Source organism: Hibiscus syriacus, unplaced genomic scaffold, assembly GCF_006381635.1.
Source record: "Hibiscus syriacus cultivar Baekdansim isolate YM2019G1 unplaced genomic scaffold, ASM638163v2 tig00110777_pilon, whole genome shotgun sequence".
Classification (NCBI taxonomy): domain Eukaryota; kingdom Viridiplantae; phylum Streptophyta; class Magnoliopsida; order Malvales; family Malvaceae; genus Hibiscus; species Hibiscus syriacus.
Window position 1 is genome coordinate 2,250,760 of NW_024062858.1, and position 25,385 is coordinate 2,276,144.

The window sequence follows — 25,385 nt, forward strand, 5'->3', positions numbered from 1 at the left end:
ATGAAGTTTCTTAAATTCGTTTGTGTTTCAGAGCTGATCATTCTTCTCTTAGAGGTGGCCAGGTGGGATCATTAGGGAAGCTATAGTTATGAATTATCCACAAGAGAAGCTTGTGAGCTTAGTACATTATTGATTTTTGTCCCTTGATTTTGTTATGGGGGAATGATATGTTTTTTGAGTGGATGTTGTGCTTAATTATAAGTCTTAGATGTACTTTAAAAAAAAAAATTCTAAAACCATTAAGATAACACTATATATGCATTTTTTTCAAGTGAGATTCATGTTGATCCTTTTCATTACCCGATGATGCTATCGCAATTTACAATTGGTTGTAGTTACTGTCCTCGACACTGTCATCAACACCCTATGTTTTCCAGTATTTCATATAAAAACAGCACTTCTTTTGATTAAGCTTAAGTTTCATATACTACTCCGATACTGATTGGTGCCTCATTTCTCACGTGACAGCAATTATATTCTGTGCCTGAAAAGTGTTATCTATTGTGCCGGAAATATAATCTGATTTCTTATATTAAATGATTTCTTCCAGGTTCCAGGACTGGAATTCAGAGAGAAGCACTGAAGGACATTTCTCTGATAATAACAGGATAAATTTGGGGAAAATTAGATTCGCAATAATTTCATTATCAGAGAAGTTTCAAAGAGGGGCTGAATCTGGTTCCGACAGGTTTAAAGGGATTAGAAAATCATTTAAATCTTATTCATTTAACTGCAACATTGGTTCTAGTAAGGAAGTTCTTGATCTACAGGGGCCTTTCCTTCAAAGGTGGAACAAGATGTTTTTATTATCATGCATCTTAGCAGTCTCAATTGATCCTTTATTCTTTTATGTCCCATTGATTAATGACGATTAGAAGTGCCTTGTTTTGGATGAAAAGATGGAGATCGCAGCCAGCGTGCTGCGTTAATTCACGGATATCTTTATATAATCCATATAATTTTTCAGTTTCGTACTGCTTCATTACACCTTCTCGTTTATTTGGAAGAGGGGTTTTAGTTTAAGATTCATTGGCAATAGCAGAGAGGTATCTGCAATCATACTTTATAATCGATGTTCTAGCAGTTCTTCCCCTCCCACTGGTAAGGAAATTATTAGGCCTTTGAAAAGGTTCTTCCTCAAGCATTTGATTGATTTATGTGTGACAGGTCATGCTCTATCTAGGCTTTAAAATGGAAATGAAATGAAATGCATGGATGAATCTTTTTATTTTATAGGGTGAGTGGGCACTTCATGTTATGTGCTTTGAATTGTGAATTTTATTGAGAAATTCCATTGCACCCTGAGCTGTTGAACCATTGTATAATCCGCCATTAGGTCAGAGGATGAGTTTAATTGCTCCAGCTATTTATGGTTTGCATATTTAATGGAAATATGCTGTTTTATCGCAGTCCATTGTTATAGGAACTCCTTTGTTTCAATCTGCAAATGTATGATCATTTAATTTGATACTGGTTTTTAACTTCTTGCTTGTTGACCAGGTGGTGATTTTAATTGTTATACCTCAAATGAGAGCCTTGGAGTCGTTGAATATGAAGAACTTGTTGACATTTATTGTTTTCTTCCATATCTTCCAAGAGTTTTTCGAATATATCCACTGTATAAGGAAATTACAAGGACTTCTGGCATACTAAATGAAACTGCATGGGCTGGAGCTGTATTCAATCTGTTTCTTTACGTGCTAGTAAGCCACGTAACTTTGCTAAACCATTATTAGAATATTTTTAACAAGAAACATGCACCTTTTCTCATATTTGCTTTTGTGGATGTACCTTTTGTGCTTGGTCTGGGCTCTTGAGTGGTTTATTGCTTCTAGACATTTCACAATTAAAACAGCAGAGGAAAAAGAGAGCAGATCTCTTACCATATGATTTTGGTGGTTTTTCACGTCTTCTAAAGTCGATCCATCCTATTTCAATGGCTATAATTTCCAGGATGCAAACAAGTTATATATATATTAGTTTAAAATAGAGACTGAATCTGGAGTATGGTAATTTGTAAAGCCATTCCTAGTTGTGGATTAATATATGATTGAAATGGGTAGAAGAGCTCAGCAAATGTGATTGGTTATTATCAAACCTTTGACCAAATACATGGATAATGACTAGGCATTGAATAGTTATTATTATCATGATCATCAGGTTAAGTTTTTCATAATCGTTAATGTCACCATATTCTCAATATAAATTATAGCAACATTTCGTTAGAAGTTGTTTTAAATAATCGTGCCCTGAAATCAATACACTTCCCTGGAATATATGTATATATATAGTATTTATTTTTTTCTAGTCTAATGTATTTATGTTTTAAAGTAGATTACTTAGTTTTACAAAAACTGACGTCTTATTTGGAGGAAACTCGGCCTTAAGCATGCTGATTTTTGCTCTAGAACTGACCATAAGATAAATGTTGTGTGGGTGTTATTTTCTCATTTGCATTAGATAAACTTTTGAATGATATGAAATCTGGTTATTTTCACAAGTCCTGAAGCAGTAATATTCCTTGTTTAATATATATATATTATGACTTGAAGCTTAATTCATTCTTCTGTTATATATATTATAATGGTAAAATGACTAGCTTTCCTTGTAGGTTTTTGGGGCTTTTTGGTACTTGTTTTCCATTGAAATGGAATACACATACTGGAAAAACGCCTGTTGGAATAATACTGAATGCTCTCCCCAATCATTTTACTGTGATGGTGATTTTTCTTTTAGTATGTTGCTGTATCAATCTTGTCCTATACAAACACCCAACACAACTCATTCCAATTTTGGGATATTCCTTGATGCCCTTCAATCTGGTGTTGTAGAGTCAGAAGATTTTCAAGAGAAATTTTTTTACTGTTTTTGGTGGGGTCTGCAAAATCTAAGGTGTGCTGAAAAAGACACTTTTCTTTTATTTTTCCTTTTCCCATAGAATGTTCACTAGTCATTGCTTGTTTCTTTTTACTAGATGAGCTATATTTTAGCTAATTGTTTTACATCAGATTACTTGCATTTCATCTCTAGTAGCTTTTATAGATAATTAGATACATAGATATGCATCCCAAACTCCAATATGCTTATTGGCATGCAACATCTGATTTTTTGGAAACTAGTTTTAGTATTTGACTGTATATCATTAATATCCCAAATTCCACCATTGTAATAATCTTTATTTTCTTCATCTTTTTTTGTTATTATTTATATTTTTATTATATTCATATTGGATCAACAAGATATATGGATGTAATTACTCTACTAATATTTCTTTCCAGAAAATATTTACTCTTTCAACATTCTCTTATTAGTATATAATTTTTTTGTCTGGTTAACACCAACCATGACCTCAGAATCACAATAAAATAATTGGCCTCTTATTTTTATCAATAATCTTTGCCTTTAGTGGGTGGTTAGCAGAAATATGCATGCAGTCTACATAGAGTATATATTGTGATAAACCTTCCTCATGATATATGTTATGATCATTGGGAATATTCTGGGTATAAGCATCTCTCCTTTTCTATAAACATGTTCACCACTTTTTTATTTCTCTTTCTCCATAGCCCTTGTGGTGCTTTAGAATACTCTTGCTAAAATGGTTGTAAGGGGTCAGTGTTTACCGGTGGTCTTAATCATGTTCTATATTTAGACTTGAGTCAATTTCTCTGTTTACTCTCTCATTCTGTTAGCATAGTGCTATTAAAATCAGACAGCACACAGCAGTGTCTGATATAATTTTTGCCAAATGCTTTTGCAGTTCTCTGGGTCAGAATCTTGAAACTAGTACCTATGTCTTGGAGACCTGCTTTGCAGTTTTCATTTCAATCTCGGGCTTGGTTCTGTTTTCATTTCTCATTGGAAATATGCTGGTTCGTACCAAAGTATCTGCATTCTCTGAATTTTTATGTCAAGGCTTTTGTTTTATGGAAGTGGAACTGGTTTTTAATTTCTTGTAAGACGTGACATTTTGTTGGGAATTCTTTGTATTCTGCAGGCTTCTTCTAAATAACTAGTTTCTATGTTTCTGATATTTGAAAATCTTCTGCATGAACTGTATGCCGTTCACTCATATTTACTGTGAAACAGACATATTTGCAGTCCACAACTACCAGGTTGGAGGAGATGAGATTGAAACGACGTGATGCCGAACAATGGATGTCCCATCGCTTACTACCTGAGAGTCTAAGGGAGCGGATTAGACAATACGAGCAATACAAGTGGCAAGAAACTAGAGGAGTTAATGAAGAGAATTTACTTTGTAATATTCTCAAGGACCTAAGAAGGGATATAACGCGCCATCTTTGCTTGGCTCTGCTCATGAGAGCAAGTGCCTTGACATTTTGGTCATTGTTTGACTTGTGTTCTCACTACCAATCACTAATTTTGGTTTTTTCACTGATATCCTTAAATGGTTCCTTTACTGAGCCAGTGTTTGAGAAAATGGATGAGCAATTATTGGATGCAATGTGTGATCGTCTCAAGCCGGTTCTCTTTACTGAGGAGAGCTACATTGTCCGGGAGGGAGAACCAGTTGATGAGATGCTCTTCATCATGAGGGGCAAACTATTGACCATGATAACAAACGGTGGAAAAACCGGCTTCTTCAATTCGGAATATCTGGGGGCAGGTGATTTCTGTGGAGAGGAATTTCTCACATGGGCACTGGATCCTTATTCTTCGTTGAACCTCCCTATCTCGACTAGAACTTCTGAGCACTTACAGAAGTTGAAGCTTTCGCTCTGATGGCTGATGACTTGAAGTCTGTTGCTTTTCAGTTCCGCCGGCTTCACAGTAAGCAGTTGCGCCATACTTTTAGGTTCTATTCGCAGTAGTAGAGAACTTGGGCAGCTTGTTTTATACAAACTGGTTGGCGCCGTTACAACAAAAAGAGACTCGAAGAATCTCTTAGAGAAGAAGAGAATAGATTGCAAGATGTGTAAGCACCATTTTTACCCGAGCAGCCCCTCCACGTTGCAATTCCAGCAACTTCCAGCAAATGATGGCAGCCCCTCCACGTCCCCGTTCCAGCAGCTTCCAACAAGCATATCAACCGTACACGTTGCAGCTCTATGGTGAGTCACCACCATAGTTTGGTGACTCACCGAAAGACATCCTTGGGACCGGTCCAAGAACAACATCATTAAGGCTTATAAAAGCCATTATCTGCGAAAAAGGAAAAAGAAAATACACAAACATAATGGGGAGAGACACCAAACAAAAAACAAAGAGATATAAAGAAGCCATTTGAAAGCAAAGGAGAAGAAAATACTTTCGTTGAGCCCTTTAAATCGCCGTCGAACCTCCGAAGAACCGAAGGTATAAACCTAGATCTAGGAAATTCTAGGGGTTTTTAGGAGAAAAAGAGATTGGATTCGGCTTTAGGGTTTTAGATCTTTAAGTTAGGATAACATTGTACATTTCGGCCACCGTGGGCAGTGGTCGGCAGTGGTGCCGACGTCGGAGCAAGGCGGCCGATGACTATCTCTCTCCGGGCGGAGGCTTTAAGAGAGAGATGAGAGAAAAAAAAATTTCTCTATTAGAGAGAAAAAATGGAGAAATGAGAAGAGTGAAAGCATTTTAGGCTTAATAATGGGTATTTATACCCTCATCAAAACGATGTAGTTTTGGTGAGGGACCTCCTTATAAATTCCCGCATGGTCAAACCACACGCGTAGTCACTCTGAATTCTGTAAATTCCATTTTAGTCACTTAAATCAATTTTTGATCATTTTAATTTGGTCTCTTGATTTTATTTTCTTTATAATTTAGTCATTGTTATACTTTTATATATTTTAGGTAAAATAACCGATTTAGTCACTGTAATTTTAATAATTAATATTTTAATCATTAATATTTAATTAGTTTAAATTACGCTGTTAACCATTATCTTTCATAATATTTCGAATTAGTATCTTTAATTTTAATACTTTATATTTTAATATTATTAATTTTAATTTCTTTTATTTTGATCATTATTTATTTGTAATTTTATTTTGTTTTTATTATTACTTTCTATATGTTTAAATTATTACTTTAATTATTATTTTATTATTATTATTAGTCATATAAATATGTATTTAATTAAATAATAATGTTTATTTATTTTTAATATCAAAGAAAAGGATAGTCTTAAAGCAACTAGATGTCCTATTATGATATTTTAAAAACAAATAAATATCCTACTTATAAAAACAAGAAAATAAATATTGTTTTATTTTTATTATTTTCTTAGAAAAATTATTATTTTAAATATTTATTTATTTTCCAAATATTAAGAAATGGCAGTCTTAAAGCAACTAGATGTCTTATTATGATATTTTAAAAATAAATAAATATCATGCTTATAAAAAATATATATATATTTACTTCATTATTTTTTAGGAAAATTATTATATTCTTATTAATATTTATTTATTTATTAATATTAAAGAAAAGGTAATCTTAAAACAACTAGATGTCCTTTTTTGATATTTGTAAATAAATAAATATCCTATTTACAAAATCCTAAATATATATATATATATTTAATATTTTTTCCTTAGAAATATGAAATTAAATTTGAAATAACACTATTGTAAATTAAATTCATATTCAAATTCTTAAATTCTATTATTAGAGACAATTTATAATCAACAGATACCAATTTTGGGTTGTGGGGGTGTTAATCCTTCCCCAAACGTAACCGACCACAAATCCCTTTTTATTTCTAAAAAGAATGAATTTTTGGTTAAACGCGGACTAGTTTATCTTTTAACTGATGTTTTCTTAAAACTCTTTTAAAAGATAATTTTTAGGTATTCGACCTACCTAACCCAAAAAGCCGATGACGACTCCTAAAATATTTTAAAACCCATTTATTCACATCACTTTTTCCGCCAAGCAAAAATTCATTCCTGGGCAAAAATCGGTTACGACAGCTTGGCGACTCCACTGGGGATGTGGTCAAGCTTTGAAATTAATTATAAATTATCTCTATCAATTAGAAATTAAAAATTCATATGTTTAATTTATAATTCTTTCCTTTCAAATTTTTTTATATATATACTTATTATTTTCATAATATTTTATATATTATTTTTTATTAATATCTTTATTTTATTTTCATGTATTAAATTTCATTATTTATTTGTTTGTCAAAGGTTTGAATATTTCTCCTTACACACAACACGTGCATTGCATAACATAAGCTTTATAATCAAGTTTGTCCCTTTTAAGTGAGAGTGAAAGCGACGTCTTCATGAGAATTTATTCTCCGTGTCAGACATAGCAAGTAGCTTTCGGGGTTCATATGCTCTACGTCTTCGTGAGAATTTATTCTCCGTGTCAGGCATAGGGAAATGTGTCCCCTTGAATTGAACTCGATCCGCTTAAGTTTGTGATGGACTAGGATTGAGGGTTTGGCAGCCCAATGGGGCACCAACAAGGATAGTTTGAGTACCTTTACTCCTAGAACTAAAACTCTGCATATAATAAACCCTAGAAATTCTCCTAATCTAAGACAATACTGAAATCCTGTCCGTAGGTGTACACAAAGGAGAAATAAGCTATAGTTTTTATTTTATTTCATTTTTCCAAACAAAGCATGAAACTAGAAAGCATGAGGTTAGAATTTATACCATAATAGATAGATTTTTTTTCTTTCCATTAATTGGTACTAACCAATTTATTTTTCCTTTCTCATTTTTACTTTTTATACATTTTGTTTTGCTTTAACTTGTTTATATTAATTTCTTTTGTTTGCATTACATGATCATGACATAACCAAAAGATGTTTACTTGAAAGATTGTTCATCAAATTGGAAAGAATTCATAAATGGACAAAAAGTTTTATGATCAAGCAAACTATGACGCAGCCAAGGAAAGACATCCTGAGGAAACCCCGAGGATAGAAGCAAGCTATGCACAGAAAGATCATGTTATATTAATACCAAAAGTATTACACAAAGATCCTGCCAGATTGATACCAAAAGCAGTCTACGGTAAGAGAATCAGTCGAGACACGTATAATAGAGGAGGTTTTTATGAAGCTCAAGCATGTTATTTGTAGGATCAAAACAAGAAATTGAGCACAAAAATGGAAACCATGCATGAAGATTTCCAGAAAATCAGTCAAGCCTTTCAAAATGCTGGCATAGAAAACACCCCAGAAGAGTGGATAACAGGGGTCGTCAAACTAAAAAAGAATTGGAACATATACAAAGATCTTGTCCAAGAACTTCTTGAACACAAAGGTTCTCTTACAAGGGAAAATGAGCAACTCCGAGAATTGACACAGAAGATGAAGGAAAAAGAGAATGGTGTGGAAGAAGCCGCAGTCCCGATAACTTTTGAGCATGAATCGAAACTAACTTGGCTTTAGAGAAGTTAGGAGGGAAGGTTATCCCCTATATATATAAAGTTTTGTTGAAGTTTGGACTAAAAGTTGTCCCCTACATGTAAAAGTTTTGTTTGATGTACATAAACTTTTGTGTTCAATGAAATTTGTTCTAAGATGATCACTCTTGAGTAACACCTTTTCATACATGCATTTGCATTTTGCATCTTTGCATTTTCATTTTGCATTCATACTTTTATGTTTGATGTCATATTGCACAGTTTGCTTTCCTATTTTTTACATTTTCGTATTTACATTACAGTTTTATTTAAGTATTGTTATATGCATTGGTTATAAAAACATGTAAATAATTTATTAAAGGTTTTGTAAAAGTAAAATCAAGATCATTCATTCATTAAAAGAAGGATTTCAACCAAAGTGATCTTGGTTCTTACTTGTAGAAAAAATGCTTAGCACGACACAAGAAAAATGTCTAAAGAAATTGAGGATAGGCTAGCCAATTTTGAGATAGAGCAGAAAGAGACGCAAGAATAATTTAGGAGCAAGTTGGTACAAGTTGAAGCTAATATCGCAAATTCTCAGATCAATCACTGAACAAGATGGAAGAAATGATTGGGAAACATTTGACCACTGGGAAAAGTCTTGTTGAAAACCCCACACATCCTCTTGGTGTTACACCTGTTTACATTCCAGGGCATACTTCTGCGCATCAGGAAATCCAACCACCAGTTCACTTCACTGTTAAGAACCCACAATATCATGCTGGATCTTCGTTCCCCGCTGATCGTCCTACTGCTTCTGGATTGAAGCCAGATGAATTTTGTACTGATAATGAGATCTCTGACCCGAATGAATTAGTTGAGAAGAAAAAACTCATCCAACGATTGAAAAATATAGAAGACGTGATAAAATTTAGAGAGACGACTGAGTCATTTTTGGGTTTGACGCCAAAGAGCTAAGTTTGGTCCCTAACTTGGTTCTCCCACCAAAGTTCAAGGTTTCAGATTTCGAGAAGTATAATGGGACCACATGCCCTTCATCTCATATCACCATGTATTGTCATCGCATGACTAGCTCTGTAAAGAATGAAAAGTTATTGATTCACTGTTTTCAAGACAGTTTATTTGGACCTGCTTCCAAATGGTATAATCAGCTAAAACATACTCAAATCTGTTCTTGGAAAGACTTAGCTCAAGCCTTTTTGGGTCAATACAAGCACATGGCTGATATGGCCCCTGATCGAACAATGTTGAAAAACATGAATATGAAGTGCAACGAGAGCTTTCGACAATATTCACAACGATGGAGGAACATTGCTTCTCAAGTGAATCCACCATTGACTGAAAGGGAGTTCACTACTTTGTTCATCAATACATTAAAATCTCCCTATATTAATCACATGATAGGTGTTGCGACTAATAATTTCTCTGACATCGTCATGTGTGGAGAAATGATCGAAATAGCTATCAAGAATGGCAAGATAAAAGGCTTCAACAGTACTGACATCGAGGGAGAAGACGAGATCAATACAGTGAGGTCTTATTCAACTAATCATGGGACCAAATCTTATAGAATGACCCGAGAGAAGGCTCATATCGATGAAATTCCAATGACATATGAAGAACTGCTCCCATTACTAGTTCAACAGAATCTCGTGACTCCAGTTCAATCTAAACCAAAAGAACCCCCATTTCCTTAAGGATATGATGTTAATGCAATATGTAGCTACCACATGGGAAGCTCAGGGCATACTACTAAGAATTGCGGGGCATTAAAGCACAAGGTTCAAAATTTAATTGAATCAGGGGCATGGACATTCGAGGAATGATAGGGCAAGCTAAATAAACAAATGAAGTTGTTATCTACCACTGTAGTGCTTTATATTTTCAGCATCTTGTTTGAACTTGTCTTTTGTTTCTTTCTCTATCTTGGTGTACAATAAATAAACTTGTGTTGTTTTTATGGTTATGTGCAATGAATCAAATTTTAATCTTGAAATTTTTGAGTATCAAGTAGAGTAAATACCCTTTTTCAAGAATTATAAATCTTTGGCAAGTGGTAAAATTATACATTCCATATCCCATCCAATGTCAATTACTTGACCCTTACTAAAACCAAATCTTGACCCTACAAATACCTGAGATTCTGAAGTAACGTCTCTACTTGTTTTTGAGACACCAAATCCAGATGTTTACATTCTTGGGTAGAGTTGATTGGTTTATAACATTCCACCATATATACGACTTTAGAAGTCATACATTTATCCTTCTAAATACAAAATCATCATAACCAAAAGACCTCAAAAGAACCAAACTTTCAATTATCTTTGAATCTTCCTGCAAGAAGAGACGAGATGAGGCATCATGGACCAACTTATCGAAGATAATTTCGAGTGATTGGGGCATACTCAAAGAAGAAGAAAAAAGATTGATTTAGATAAATATATCATGCATTAATTGTTTTCATTTAAATAAAGATTAATCTTGAATATTCATCCCCCTGGGGATACCACTTTTTACAAAGACTTTTGTGCATGAGATGACGAACGACATTGTTTCATTTATCCTTTCAAATATATGTATATATATATATATATATATATATATATATATATCCCTTGTTGTCCCATTTTTAGCCTATAATATTTTTTTTCTGATTCAACCTTAACCAAGGATCACCCTCCACATTGGGGGACAAGAAGAAGGCTATCTGCTCATAGGGATAAAAATTATAAATTACAAAGGCAAATCGTCATGAAATGAAGAGAGTTTTGATACCACAAGGTAGATCAAATACAAAGTGCTTGAAGATGAAAAAGGAAAAGATGAGAAATTGAATCAAGATGGGTGACTCATTGAGCCTCAAGTTACAATGTTGATAAAGTGCAATTAGTTCAAAGATTCATATTCAACAAGAAACGCAAGAAATGTTGGAGATGAATGAATCTTATGGAAAAATCCCCAGCAAAGTAGATCCAAGTCAAGCAAAGCAAAATTGAAGGCATCAGAATGAATTGATCCTTGGTTCAATTACCCTTAAACACTTGTTTGGGCCTTTTATCCTTTTTTTCATAACCATGAGCCCTGACCTACGTTACGTACCTGAAAAGTCCATTATAATCATACATGGATTTCTATGTGAAAGGGACTATCTTCATATTTCATTACGCCTCTCAGTATTGATTTTTATTTACAAAATTGGTTTTTTTAAAACTTTAATGCATGATATGAAAAATGATAAAAGGGGAGTTCAAGATATAAATTTTTAAATAACATCTTGAAACCAAAGGAGGATTCGAGTTGAAAACCTGAAAAGGTGGATTCGAGTTGAAAACCTGAAAAGGTGGCTCGAATATTGAATGGTGCAATAATGACATAAGAGACGATCTTAAGCTCTTGATGAAGCACCGCGCATCCTAGAGACGTTCCTGATATTCTGGAACCAAGAAGTATCTCTATGAGATGAACATAACAACCATTTCTTCAAGTTAGTTAAATTTCAAAGATACATATATCCTGGACCAACCTGAAGAGACCTTACTTTACCAGAATCAACCTACACCTTAAATCAGTCAAAAATTTTGACACTTGCCAAATGACTATGATTTTATGAGTTAAAAGAGTAGTTGATTTATTTGATATTCATTAAACTCATGTTTTATGATTTGATTCTATTGTGAACCTGTAAGGAGAAATACTTTACAAAATTCTTTCATTCTTCGATAAAGAAAGAAGAAAAAACATTTTCAAACAGGGCAGTCTCAAATGAGGAAAGTCCTTGAAGCAAGTTGTTGCCTATTCTACCTTCATTGAAGAAAAAGAATGGACAAGGCCATAATGATGAAGCATTTCACTCTCTTAAAAGAAAATGGTCCAAGAAGCCAGAAAGTTTGGAGAATTAAACTTGTGACGCTCTTCTATGATATCATTAGTTATCCATCAAGAACGATTATCACTTATCTCATGCTGAGGGCAATAAGCATCACCAGACATTATTTTCCCCAGCCTCTAATCACAGAGCTATAAGTCTCATTAGGTGTATTATGGGAATGAACAAGTCCTCCACCTGCACTCTGGTTATATCATGATACTAGCTCAAGTCTTGATACATCATTGCTACTTCTTTCATGCCAATCATTTTCCTTGTCATTATTATAACCATTATGTCCTTCAGAAGATTGCTGAACTTAAATTTGACATCGGAACAGATTCTACACTTGTATGCCTTTCATATTGGGTAACATTTGTTACGGGATTCCAAAAGTAAAGATAACCAGTTTTACTATCAACTAAACCTTTCCATGGTTCGGGAAGAGTGGGATATGTAAGTGTGTATCTTGGAGCAGCAGAAGAGACATTTGTTGTACCAATCATTGCAAGAAAATGCACCAACAAAAATCCTTAAGTCCATCCTGATGATGTTTATTTCTTCCAGTAAAGTTGTTATACGGGATGCCATCGACAACAAGTTTGAATCCGACCAAATCTACTCATCAATTGCTCCAACCGATCATCATTCAGTTTTTGCACATATACTTTCAAAGGTATGCCGAGCCGGTAAAGGACAATCTTTGCACCACCAATCCCAAAGAAAAGAGACAGAACATTGATACCCCTGGGAAACATGTTTCTTAAGAATGAAAGATGATAGACCACTGTGTCGACCTGAAATGTATTACCAAGCGATTTATACCACTCTGTCCGACTAGACCCCTCCATATCCAGAAGATGATCACCTCATTAAGAAGATGCACATATCTTAGACGTTTCTGTCAGAATGATTGAATACTTCTTAAGTTTGTGACAACATAAAGAGAATTTCTCAAATTACTTGACAACACTGCTGTTTTGTAACACCAGAATGAGAGTATTCAAGATAAACCTATTTGGGGCACGAATAAAGCCACAAGTACCCATAACAATGCATTGTCAAAATTGGACCTCGTGGGGATCATGATATTCAAGTCAAACAGACGTTGAGAGTAAGCCTTACAATTTAGAATGTTGGGGCATTTTGAAGGCCCAATTTAGACAAATCCATGTGAGACATCTTGAAGGCCCATTTCAAACAGAAATAGAATATTAGGGCATCTTGAATGCCTAATTCAAACAGAAATGATCTATGTGGGGTATTTTGAAGGCTAACAGTAATAGGAATATTTGGGCATTCTTGGAGACTCATTTTAGCAAGAAGTAAATGTTGGGACATATCGAAAGCATATTTCAGATAGAAATGATTCATGTGAAGCATTTTGAAAGTTTATTTTGAGGGTTCACATCATCAAAGAACAATTTTGAATGTATTTTGAACGTTCATATCAAAAAATATTGGGGCATGCTGAAGGCCTATATCATCTTGCAGAAAGATCATTGATTTGAGCAAATATTTCCAATGAGACAGAAAGTTGCATTATTCTGGTGATTTGATGCTGGCAAGTCAAAGCATCCCACTTGTGGTCTCACTGAGCTTTGTTATTAAGAGATGTCCTACAAAAGCTCCGAACACTATGCAAAGAACTTCACTTACAAAAAAAATCTGTACAGAAGCCACAATAAAGGATGAATGTGTTGTCAAATGTTTTACGAACTAGTGATTATGGTGCTGAACCAATATTGCAATCATAAGGCATTTCCATTTATGGACCCAAGATGAAGTTTGAATTCTTCGACCCCAAGGTTAGAAGTTAAATATGATGAAGATTTCTTTCCACAAAAGGGAAACTGAAATTTTAACAACAAGAAACTAGTAGAGCCAACTAAGATTGAACAATAGGTTGTAGTTAAGCATCTTGACATGATATGGTCTGAATGGCTTTGTCCGAGATCCAATTAGATGTGGAAACATGAAAGGAATTAGGATAAATCCTCCTTATGATGTGTTTCAAGAGTCAAATCAGAACAGACGCTGATCTCCTAATTACTCTGCTGACTTTAACATATCTACATCTATATTCTTCAAAGATGATAGATTCTCTTTTCAAAGATGAAAGCTTCATTGGATTTCTACACAAAATCAGATGAAGAAAACCAATTTTATCCATGACAAAATGGGGCATCAAGGTCATAATTTGATTACGACAAGAGTTCCATAAATGAAATATTTCTTTTGAGACTTTAATGAAACAAAAAAGACACAAAGATGCAAGTGGATCAGATGGTTCATCAGAAATACCGCTTGAAATGATATTTTGTGTAACATCCCCAACCCGTATTCGACCCGGATACGAGTTGAAGTGTCACATTGACTTTTCAAACATTTATTCGTATAAAATATTGAGTAATTTAAAAACTTTTATAACATTCAACTTATTCAAAACGTTTACCAAATTTATTCAGAGTTTATACAATATATTCTTTTGAATACATGCCAACTAGAACTTTATATATTAAAGTACATATTAATCACCTCTTTTCTGATCTGACATTGAGTAAGGAGAACTGACATGTCTTACTCCACATCGCTCTTTACTCCTCTCCATACCTATGTGTAAATCACTTACACGCTAAGTCGTTGACTTAGTGAGGCATATAAAACATATAATAAAACCACAAACCATTTCATATAACATAATGCATACTTATACATATATCATTAATATACTTATCAGTACTCATATCATTATTACTAATTTCTTTATATCATGTAAGCATATATTGAACCTTTCTATACTTACCATCGAGTATCCATGTCATTTCACAACAAAGCATATATATAGTATCATAACAAGTTATTTATTATCTTTAAAGCCCTTGCATTAGCCCATGTATACATTTGAGAACTTAAGGTATGTGAGTACATTGAGGTTGTGCACTAATGCTGTCACCACAGCTCGTATCAATTCCCTCATGGGGCACCGAACCTTAGTTCAGTATTCGTCCCGAAGGACCAGTCCATAGATCCCGAAGAACCTAGGTAAACAGTCCATATGTCCCGAAGAACATAGGTAAAAAGTCCATATGTCCCGAAGAACATAGGTAAACAGTCCATATATCCCGAAGAACATAGGTAAACCCTCGACCCTTGGCATGCCAACTATACCACTAGCTCTCTTATCACATAACATGGGCATTAACATTCATAATAGTTCGATTTACTTATTCATATCATTTCTCTTATGAACATATATATTTTCTTTTTAGTCACGTACCAAATGTACGTGTAATCATTGATCTTATAATCACATGTTCATTCTCTTCGGTCACATACCATATGTATGTGTAAACATATATCTAATATCATATAACACGCATCACAAATGCATGTATTCACATAAATCATTTCTTATAGCTTTATTCATATCACATATTCATATAAGCTCATATCTTATTTCACATATACTTTCCATATAACTTATATATCTCATAATCACACAAATCATAACATTGATCACCAATCAAATAACATTTTAGGAGTTACTTCTTACCATAGTAACTCCATCACTGGCTCATCGCAAGCCAAATGTTTATTAAATAATATAAGTACAAATTAAATTGCACTCACCTTAGCTTTGATTTGATTCGATTATAATCCTTCAATTGATCCGGAACGGGATCACGTTCTATATCTACATCATCACACTGATGCATCAGTGTATAAAATGCATTCGATGTTGTATTATTATTGGTATGCATCGATGCATGAATTGCATTCGATGTTTTTATTTTAAAAGAGTGCATCGATGCACTACCAATGCATCGATGCACCTTCAAACAATTTATGGGTTTTAACCTTGATGCATCGATGCACTATGAATGTGCATCGATGCAATCTGCCCAGAACCTCTTTTTGAACCCGAAAATCATCAACTCTTCACTCAAATGCTTCATATTTCATCCCCTTTCATATTCCTAACTTTCATATACATATTTAAACTCATTTATAATCAATTATCTCGTATTTAACCTTAATATTCTCTCCTCTTTATTAACTTCAAGAATCATACCAGATTTTTAATATGTTTTAAATCTAATTCTAACACTCCATATTCCTTAATTAGATTGATGACAAGTCAAATTCCTTCTCAAAATTCACTTACTAACTCTTTTCCAGAATTTCCTTAAGAAACTCATTTTCTTTAATCTTTCATAACTTCTTTATCTTTTGATTTTAGGACAACTTAAGCTTTCCATAAGCTTAAGTATTACCTAATGATCAAAACCCACTCTTAAAATTAACAAATAATCAGCTAAAAAGGAATCTTACCTTTGCAAGCTTGGCTCTTCTCTCTCTCGTACATGAAGAAGAAGAAGAAGAAGAAGAAGAAGAAGAAGATGAAGAGAATATCTCTTCATCCTTATCCCCTGTAACATATGTATCCTTATCATATCTATTTTTAATTCATTTATTAGTCAAATGACCATTTTGCCCTCTACTTCATTTGATAATTACTAATAACTTTTAGGATTTATTTCTAGATAAATCATTGAACTAATCCATTCTTCTACTTTAATCACCAAATTTCTGAAACTTTACCATTTAGTCACTAACCCATAGTTTGGGATGTTACAACTCTCCCCTCCTTACAAGAAAATTCGTCCTCGAATTTTCACTGCATATCTTAATAAGAACATATCTTCTAATGTTCTTATGTTGCTTCCCTGACTTATTCTTTCTTCTCATCATCATAAACTTACTTTTCAATCCTTTAGTTTTCCAACTATCTTTTTCGTTTATACATTCATCTTCTGTTGCTTATCATATAAACAATAACCAGTAATACCAATCCATTGTTGTCTTTTCTCTCATTCGATTATGCATATTTCCTTTGACCTTTCTAAAATTCCATATAATGTCACTCATCACGTTGACAGTAACATCCATCTCATCACTCTATATCATAAATCCATCTATTTCTTCATAACTCTCTAATTACCTTATAACCATACCAAACTTGTATTTCGTCATCATTTGACCAAAACACAACTTTAAATCTTCTTCAATTGTGATTAAACATATACTTTAAGGAGTCAAACAATATTTTCACATCACCTTGCACACTTTTCGTGTTTCTATATCGAACTTATCATTTACACTTCCATACGAATCCTCACTTTATTCACTATATCACATTTACGTAATCAAAATATACAACTATATCCAATACAATTTCATCACAAAATCTTGTTAGTCAACGCTAACTCTTTCATTCTAAAGTACAAATCATTATCATCTCCACACTCTTTCTTATACACAATATTATCCCTTTGTTTCAAATTCATAGCTCTGATTTCATTCATATAATGTTACTTATCCTGTAGACAGTAACATCAATTCTTATCACTCAAAATCAAAAATCAATCAATTGATTTCTTTCCTCATTTTCTAATTAATTCACCACAATCCAAACTTTTACTCATTCTTTCATCATTGTCTGTATTACGATACACATAATCTCTTCATATAACCTTACATACTTTTCTTACTTCTAATCAAACTTATAATCTGCACTTCCTTATAACCCTTTATCATATTTAATCTTTCAGTACCAGACCATACTAATTGAGTCTGTCTGACTCTCATCATATTTGATTCTCTGGCAGAGAATACAACTAATTCATACCTTATCTGAAGTTAAAAACCAGAATCTCTACATCTCTTTGATGGTACTGAACTCTATGAAGCACCAATTCTCTTAATCATATGAGATTTTTATTCTCCAAACTTTTCATTCTGAGCTCTTACTCTTTAAAGCTTTAACACGATTAACCATTTCTTGAAACGATAACAAATTCAAAACCAGTAACACTCTTTTAATTTAAGGTGCAAGTCCTAAACAACAAATCACATATATCATTTTTAGTCGGAATTAACTCAGCAGCAATTCTGCTTAGCTTATTAAACTTATAATCATACTCATACAAGGTGTAATTCCCTTGTTTCAAGCTCGTGTATTCCAGTTTCATCTGTCTTATAAACTGGTCATCAATGCACTTATTCTTGAACTCTTATACAATTCTAATCACATCATTTATCTTTTAACGTTCTTATGGTGACAATTGTCCACCATACTCTAACTTACCAAAGTAGTAACAAAACTACTCAATTCAACATCTCCACTTTGAAGAAATGAAAACCTTATATCATATCATTCAACCAAAGGTCTATAACAATAGAACCTTCCTCAAATCCACCCTTGAACTTGGGTGCTCGCAACTTTATTAACTAATTGAAAACACATCAGAACATTCTTCAACATGAAGAATAATTTTCCAAATTTTATACAGACACTTCCTGAGGTGTTCGCTCTTCTCCCTGCCTGGCCAGGGCAGGTGATGCTATTACCTTCAGGTTTATTACCTTTCACTTCTTTCGAAGCTCTTATTATCATACTTCTATTATCACATAATAATCTATTTTTATTAGCAAGACAGCATACTCCTTACATTATCATATCAGAATTTTTCACTTTGATTTGGCATGTATACTTTTTAAAACACTTCTGACTTCGATTTAAGCCTAGAATCGGCTAAACCGTAGCTCTGATACCATTAAATGTAACACCCCAACCCGTATCCAACCCGGATACGAGTCCGAAGTGTCACATTAACTTTTCAAACATTTATTCGTATAAAATATTGAGTAATTTAAAAACTTTTATAACATTCAACTTATTCAAAATGTTTACCAAATTTATTCAGAGTTTATACAATATATTCTTTTGAATACATGCCAACTAGAACTTTATATATTAAAGTACATATTAATCACCTCTTTTCTGATCTGACATTGAGTAAGGAGAACTGACCTGTCTTACTCCACATCGCTCTTTACTCCTCTCCATACCTACGTGTAAATCACTTACACGCTAAGTCGTTGACTTAATGAGACATATAAAACATATAATAAAACCACAAACCATTTCATATAACATAATGCATACTTATACATATATCATTAATATACTTATCAGTACTCATATCATTATTACTAATTTCTTTCTATCATGTAAGCATATATTGAACCTTTCTATACTCACCATCGAGTATCCATGTCATTTCACAACAAAGCATATATATAGTATCATAACAAGTTATTTATTATCTTTAAAGCCCTTGCATTAGCCCATGTATACATTTGAGAACTTAAGGTATGTGAGTACATTGAGGTTGTGCACTAATGCTGTCACCACAGCTCGTATCAATTCCCTCATAGGGCACCGAACCTTAGTTCAGTATTCATCCCGAAGGACCAGTCCATAGATCCCGAAGAACCTAGGTAAACAGTCCATATGTCCCGAAGAACATAGGTAAACAATCCATATATCCCGAAGAACATAGGTAAACAGTCCATATGTCCCGAAGAACATAGGTAAACCCTCGACCCTTGGCATGCCAACTATACCACTAGCTCTCTTATCACATAACATGGGCATTAACATTCATAACAATTTAATTTACTTATTCATATACTTTCTCTTATGAACATATATCTTTTCTTTTCAGTCACGTACCAAATGTACGTGTAATCATTGATCTTATAATCACATGTTCATTCTCTTCGGTCACATACCATATGTATGTGTAAACATATATCTAATATCATATAACACGGATCATAAATGCATGTATTCACATAAATCATTTCTTATAGCTTTATTCATATCACATATTCATATAAGCTCATATCTTATTTCATATATACTTTATATATCTCATAATCACACAAATCATAACATTGATCACCAATCAAATAACATTTTAGGAGTTCTTCTTACCATAGTAACTCCATCACTGGCTCTTCGCAAGCCAAATGTTTATTCAATAATATAAGTACAAATTAAATTGCACTCACCTTAGCTTTGCTTTGATTCGATTATAATCCTTCAATTGATCCGAAACGGGATCACGTTCTATATCTACATCATCATACATAGATGTATATTAGTATTATAACTAATATACTCTAATGGTTCACTCCTTAGACTAAGAAAAATGATAATTTCATCTTTCAATGAAAGTATGCATCGATGCACTACTGATGCATCGGTGCATAAAATGCATTCGATGTTGTATTATTACTGGTATGCATCGATGCACTACTTATGCATCGATGCATGAATTGCATTCGATGTTTTTATTTTAAAAGAGTGCATCAATGCACTACCAATGCATCGATACACATTCAAACAATTTCTGGGTTTTAACCTTGATGCATCGATGCACTATGAATGTGCATCGATGCACTCTGCCCAGAACCTCTTTTTAAACCCGAAAATCATCAAGTCTTCACTCAAATGCTTCATATTTCATCCCCTTTCATATTCCTAACTTTCATATACATGTTTAAACTCATTTATAATCAATTATCTCGTCTTTAACCTTAATATCATCTCCTCTTTATTAACTTCAAGAATCATACCAGATTTTTAACATGTTTTAATCTAATTCTAACACTCCATATTCCTTAATTAGATTGATGACAAGTCAAATTCCTTCTCAAAATTCACTTACTAACTCTTTTCCAGAATTTCCTTAAGAAACTCATTTTCTTTAATCTTTCATAACTTCTTTATCTTTTGATTTTAGGACAACTTAAGCTTTCCATAAGCTTAAGTATTACCTAATGATCAAAACCCACTCTTAAAATTAACAAATAATCAGCTAACAGGGAATCTTACCTTTGCAAGCTTGGTTATTCTCTCTCTCTCGTACATGAAGAAGAAGAAGAAGAAGAAGAAGATGAAGAGAATATCTCTTCATCCTTATCCCCTCTAACATATATATCCTTATCATATCTATTTTTAATTCATTTATTAGTCAAATGACCATTTTGCCCTCTACTTCATTTTGATAATTACTAACAACTTTTAGGATTTATTTCCAGATAAATCATTGAACTAATCCATTCTTCTACTTTAATCACCAAATTTCTGAAACTTTACCATTTAGTCACTAACCCATAGTTTGGGATGTTACATTTTGACTAAGTGAATGAAAACCAAGTTTGCCACTTTGAAGTTGAATGAAGATTGCATCAATATTTTTGCATTCATAAGAACATCATTTGCATAATAAAAAATGCATTACATTGATACATTTGATTGCATTCAAACATGAAGTTTTACAGATCTTCGTATGAACAAAAAAGATTCATGGTGAAAAATACCTTACAAGTGTAAGGTAGAATGCAAGCCTTAAGTACAGGAATCATACAAACAACTGAAAAATAGATGGATGCAATCCACAAATGAAGCATTATTTTGAAGTTGGGGCATGTTACCCAACTAAAAAGTTATTTCGAAAAATGAGAAAACAATTTACAAAGTTTCTCATTTAATCTTTTCTGAAAATGAAATTGTTGAATAGTAAGAAAACGATTTCCAAAGTTTCTTACTTAGTAAACTATTTTCCAAATTTGTAAGTCCTACGGGCCATCCATAAGACCTTCAGTGCAGGATGTTTTAAAATAGCAATTTATCTCAATTGAAATTGTTTTTCTTAAAACAATTTTTTTCTCGCTAGAGAAAGTTTCACTTGAAATAATAATTTATCTCACTAGAGATTGTTTTTCTTAAAACAAAATGTGTCTCGCTTGAGACAATTTCACTCAAAACAATAATTTATCTCACTTGAGATTGTTTTTCTTAAAACAAGATTCGTCTCGCTTGAGATAGTTTCACTCGAAACAGAAATTTATCTCACTTGAGATAGTTTTTCCCAAAGCAAAGAATTGTCTCGCTTGAGACAATTGTTTCACTTGAAACAAGAAATTTTATCTTACTCAAGATAATTTTTCTTAAAACAAGATTTGTCTCGCTTGAGACAGTTTCACTAGAAACAGAAATTTCCATCACTCGATGGATCAACATTTCCAGAAGGAGTTCATAATGAGAAGAACTCATCTGAAGAGGAAGAAAAAGTTCATAATGAGAAGAACTTGTTCAACCTTTTGCTCGACTCTATCGCAGAAGGAGATAAATCAACATCAATATTTCCAGAAGGAGTTCATAATGAGAAGAACTCATCTGAAGAAGAAGAAGATGAAGTTCACAATGAGAAGAACTTGTTCAACCTTAGTTCAATTCATCTGAAGAAGAAGAAGAAGTTCATAATGAGAAGACATTGTTCGACCTTATCTTAATTAATCACATATGAAGTTGAATCAACACCTCTTTTGAGGATCAGTATTTCCAGAAGAAGTTCATAATAAGAAGAACTCATTTGAAGAATAAGAGCTTATTCAATCTTTTGCTCGACTCATCGCAGAAAGAGATAGATCAGCATTAACATTTCCAAAAGGAGTTCGTAATAAGAAGATCATAACTTATAGCTCAGAAGTTTGAACAATTCAAGCTAAAAATGGTGCTTTATGTCTTAGCTCCATTCCTGTTCCATAGCAACGAGAAAATAGGGCAGCTGTAAGCACCATTTTTACCCGAGCAGCCCCTACACGTTGTAATTCCAGTAACTTCCAGCAAACGATGGCATCCCCTCCACGTCCCCGTTCCAGCAGCTTCCAGCAAGCATATCAACCGTATACGTTGTAGCTCTATGGTGAGTCACCACTAGGGATGGCAATGGGTCGGGTCGGGTCGGGTTTTTGGGCCACCCGACCCGACCCGAGAAGAAAGGGTTCTCCACCCGTGACCCGACCCGACCCGACAAAATTAATGTTTCACCCGACCCGACCCGACCCGAATATATGACTTAGAAACCCGACCCGACCCGACCCGAAATAATAAAAAAAAATTTAATTCAATGAAAACAGTGACTTAATTGAAAAAAATTATATATGGAGGGATATTATTGTAATTATCCCTAAATATATAAGATAAAATTATATATATTTTTTGGGTCGGGTCGGGTCGGATTTTTTTTACCCTAAACCCGACCTGACCCGAACAGTGTATTTAAAAAAACCCGACCCGACCCGACCCGAACCCGAATTTTTTTAAAAAATCCGACCCGATCGGGTCGGGTCGGGTCGGAACCCGTCGGATTCGGGTTGAGTTGCCATCCCTAGTCACCACCATAGTTTGGTGACTCACCGAAAGCCATCCTTAGGACTGGTCCAAGAGCAACATCATTAAGGCTTATAAAAGCCATTATCTGCAAAAAAGGAAAAAGAAAAAACACACAAATAGAACGGGGAGAGACACCAAACAGAAAACAAAGAGATACACAGAAGCCATTTGAAAGCAAAGGAGAAGAAACATACTTTCGTTGAGCCCTCCAAATCGTCGTTGAACCTCCAAAGAACCGAAGGTATAAACCTAGATCTAGGAAATTCTAAGGGATTTTAGGAGAAAATGAGACCGGATTCAACTTTGGGGTTTTTAGATCTTTAAGTTAGGGTAACTTTGTACATTTCGGCCACCGTGGGTGGTGGTCGGCGGTGGTACCAGCGCCAGAGCAAGGCGGTCGGCCGATGACTATCTCTCTCTGGGCGAAGGCTTTAAGAGAGAGATGAGAGAAAAAAAAATTCTCTCTATTAGAGAGAGAAAAAATATGGAGAAATGAGAAGAGTTAAAGCATTTTAGGCTTAATAATGGGTATTTATTCCCTCACCAAAACGACGTAGTTTTGGTGAGGGACCTCCGTATAAATTCTCGTATGGTCAAACCACACGCGTAGTCACTCTGAATTATGTAAATTCTATTTTAGTCACTTAAATCAATTTTCGATCATTTTAATTCGGTCTCTTGATTTTTTTTCTTTATAATTTAGTCATTGCCATACTTTTATATATTTTACGTAAAATAACCGATTTAGTCACTATAATTTTAATAATTAATATTTTAATCATTAATATTTAATTAGTTTAAATTACATTGTTAATCATTATCTTTCATAATATTTCGAATTAGTATCTTTAATTTTTAATATTTTATATTTTAATATTATTAATTTTAATTTCTTTTATTTTGATCATTATTTATTTGCAATTTTATTTTGTTTTTATTATTACTTTCTATATGTTTAAATTATTACTTTAATTATTATTTTATTATTATTAGTCATATAAATATATATTTAATTAAATAATAATGTTTATTTATTTTTAATATCAAAGAAAAGGACAATCTTAAAGCAACTAGATGTCATATTCTGATATTTTAAAAATAAATAAATATCCTACTTATAAAAACTAGAAAATAAATATTGTTTTATTTTTATTATTTTCTTAGAAAAATTATTATTTTTAATATTTATTTATTTTCCAAATATTAAGAAATGACAGTCTTAAAGCAACTAGATGTCATTTTCTGATATTTGTAAATAAATAAATGTCCTATTTACAAAACCCTATATATATATATTTAATATTTTTTCCTTAGAAATATCAAATTAAATTTGAAATAACACTATTGTAAATTAAATTCATATTTATATTCGAATTCTTAAATTCTATTATTAGAGACAATTTATAATCAACAGGTATCAATTTTGGGCGTTGTGGGGGTGCTAATCATTCCCCAAACGTAACCGACCACGAATCCCTTTTTATTTCTAAAAAGAATGAATTTTTGGTTAAACGCGGACCAGTTTATATTTTAACTGATGTTTTCTTAAAACTCTTTTAAAAGATAATTTTTAGGTATTCGACCTACCTAACCCAAAAGGCCGATGACGACTCCCAAAATATTTTAAAAACTATTTATTCATATCACTTTTCCCGCCAAGTAAAAATTCGTGCTCGGGCAAAAACCGATTACGACAAGATGCTTTAGCCAATGCTGGTGAGAGTTCACCAAGTCTGGGTGCAACTATTTATGCTTCACGGTTCGATGCCAATGCACTTCATGCTTTACGGAAAAACCGTAGTCGTAAAGCAAGAGTGATGGAGAGGGTTCCACCTATGCTGCTTCAGAAGCCTGCAGAGGCTGATTTTACTGCTGCAGAACAATAGAAGGATCTCTCTCTCAGATGAAGAGCCTAATTTTATATAAAATGTCGTGTGTAAAACAGATTACGAACCCTCATCTCTCCACATATAAGAAACGAATGTATCTTGGCGTAAAGTTGCCAGTGATTGAGTCTGAGTTTTGTATATGATGTGCATATGCAGATTCATACATATATCGTAATAGGCATGGTGTTGATAAAGG

General features: G+C 33.3%; 2 protein-coding genes across 2 annotated transcripts; both read left to right on the plus strand.

The window, feature by feature from the left end:
* On the plus strand, positions 1-4,746 carry LOC120140012 (cyclic nucleotide-gated ion channel 1-like). The gene is made up of 7 exons (XM_039155082.1): positions 1-62; positions 551-787; positions 968-1,101; positions 1,501-1,712; positions 2,612-2,892; positions 3,761-3,872; positions 4,090-4,746. The coding sequence occupies exons 1-7, from the start codon at positions 1-3 to the stop codon at positions 4,744-4,746; spliced, it is 1,695 nt and encodes a 564-aa protein (XP_039011013.1).
* LOC120140013 (cyclic nucleotide-gated ion channel 1-like) lies at positions 4,746-25,231 on the plus strand. Its single transcript, XM_039155083.1, has 3 exons — positions 4,746-4,794; positions 4,852-4,935; positions 24,999-25,231. The coding sequence occupies exons 1-3, from the start codon at positions 4,746-4,748 to the stop codon at positions 25,184-25,186; spliced, it is 321 nt and encodes a 106-aa protein (XP_039011014.1). The 3' UTR covers positions 25,187-25,231.
* Positions 25,232-25,385: the final 154 nt, after the last annotated feature.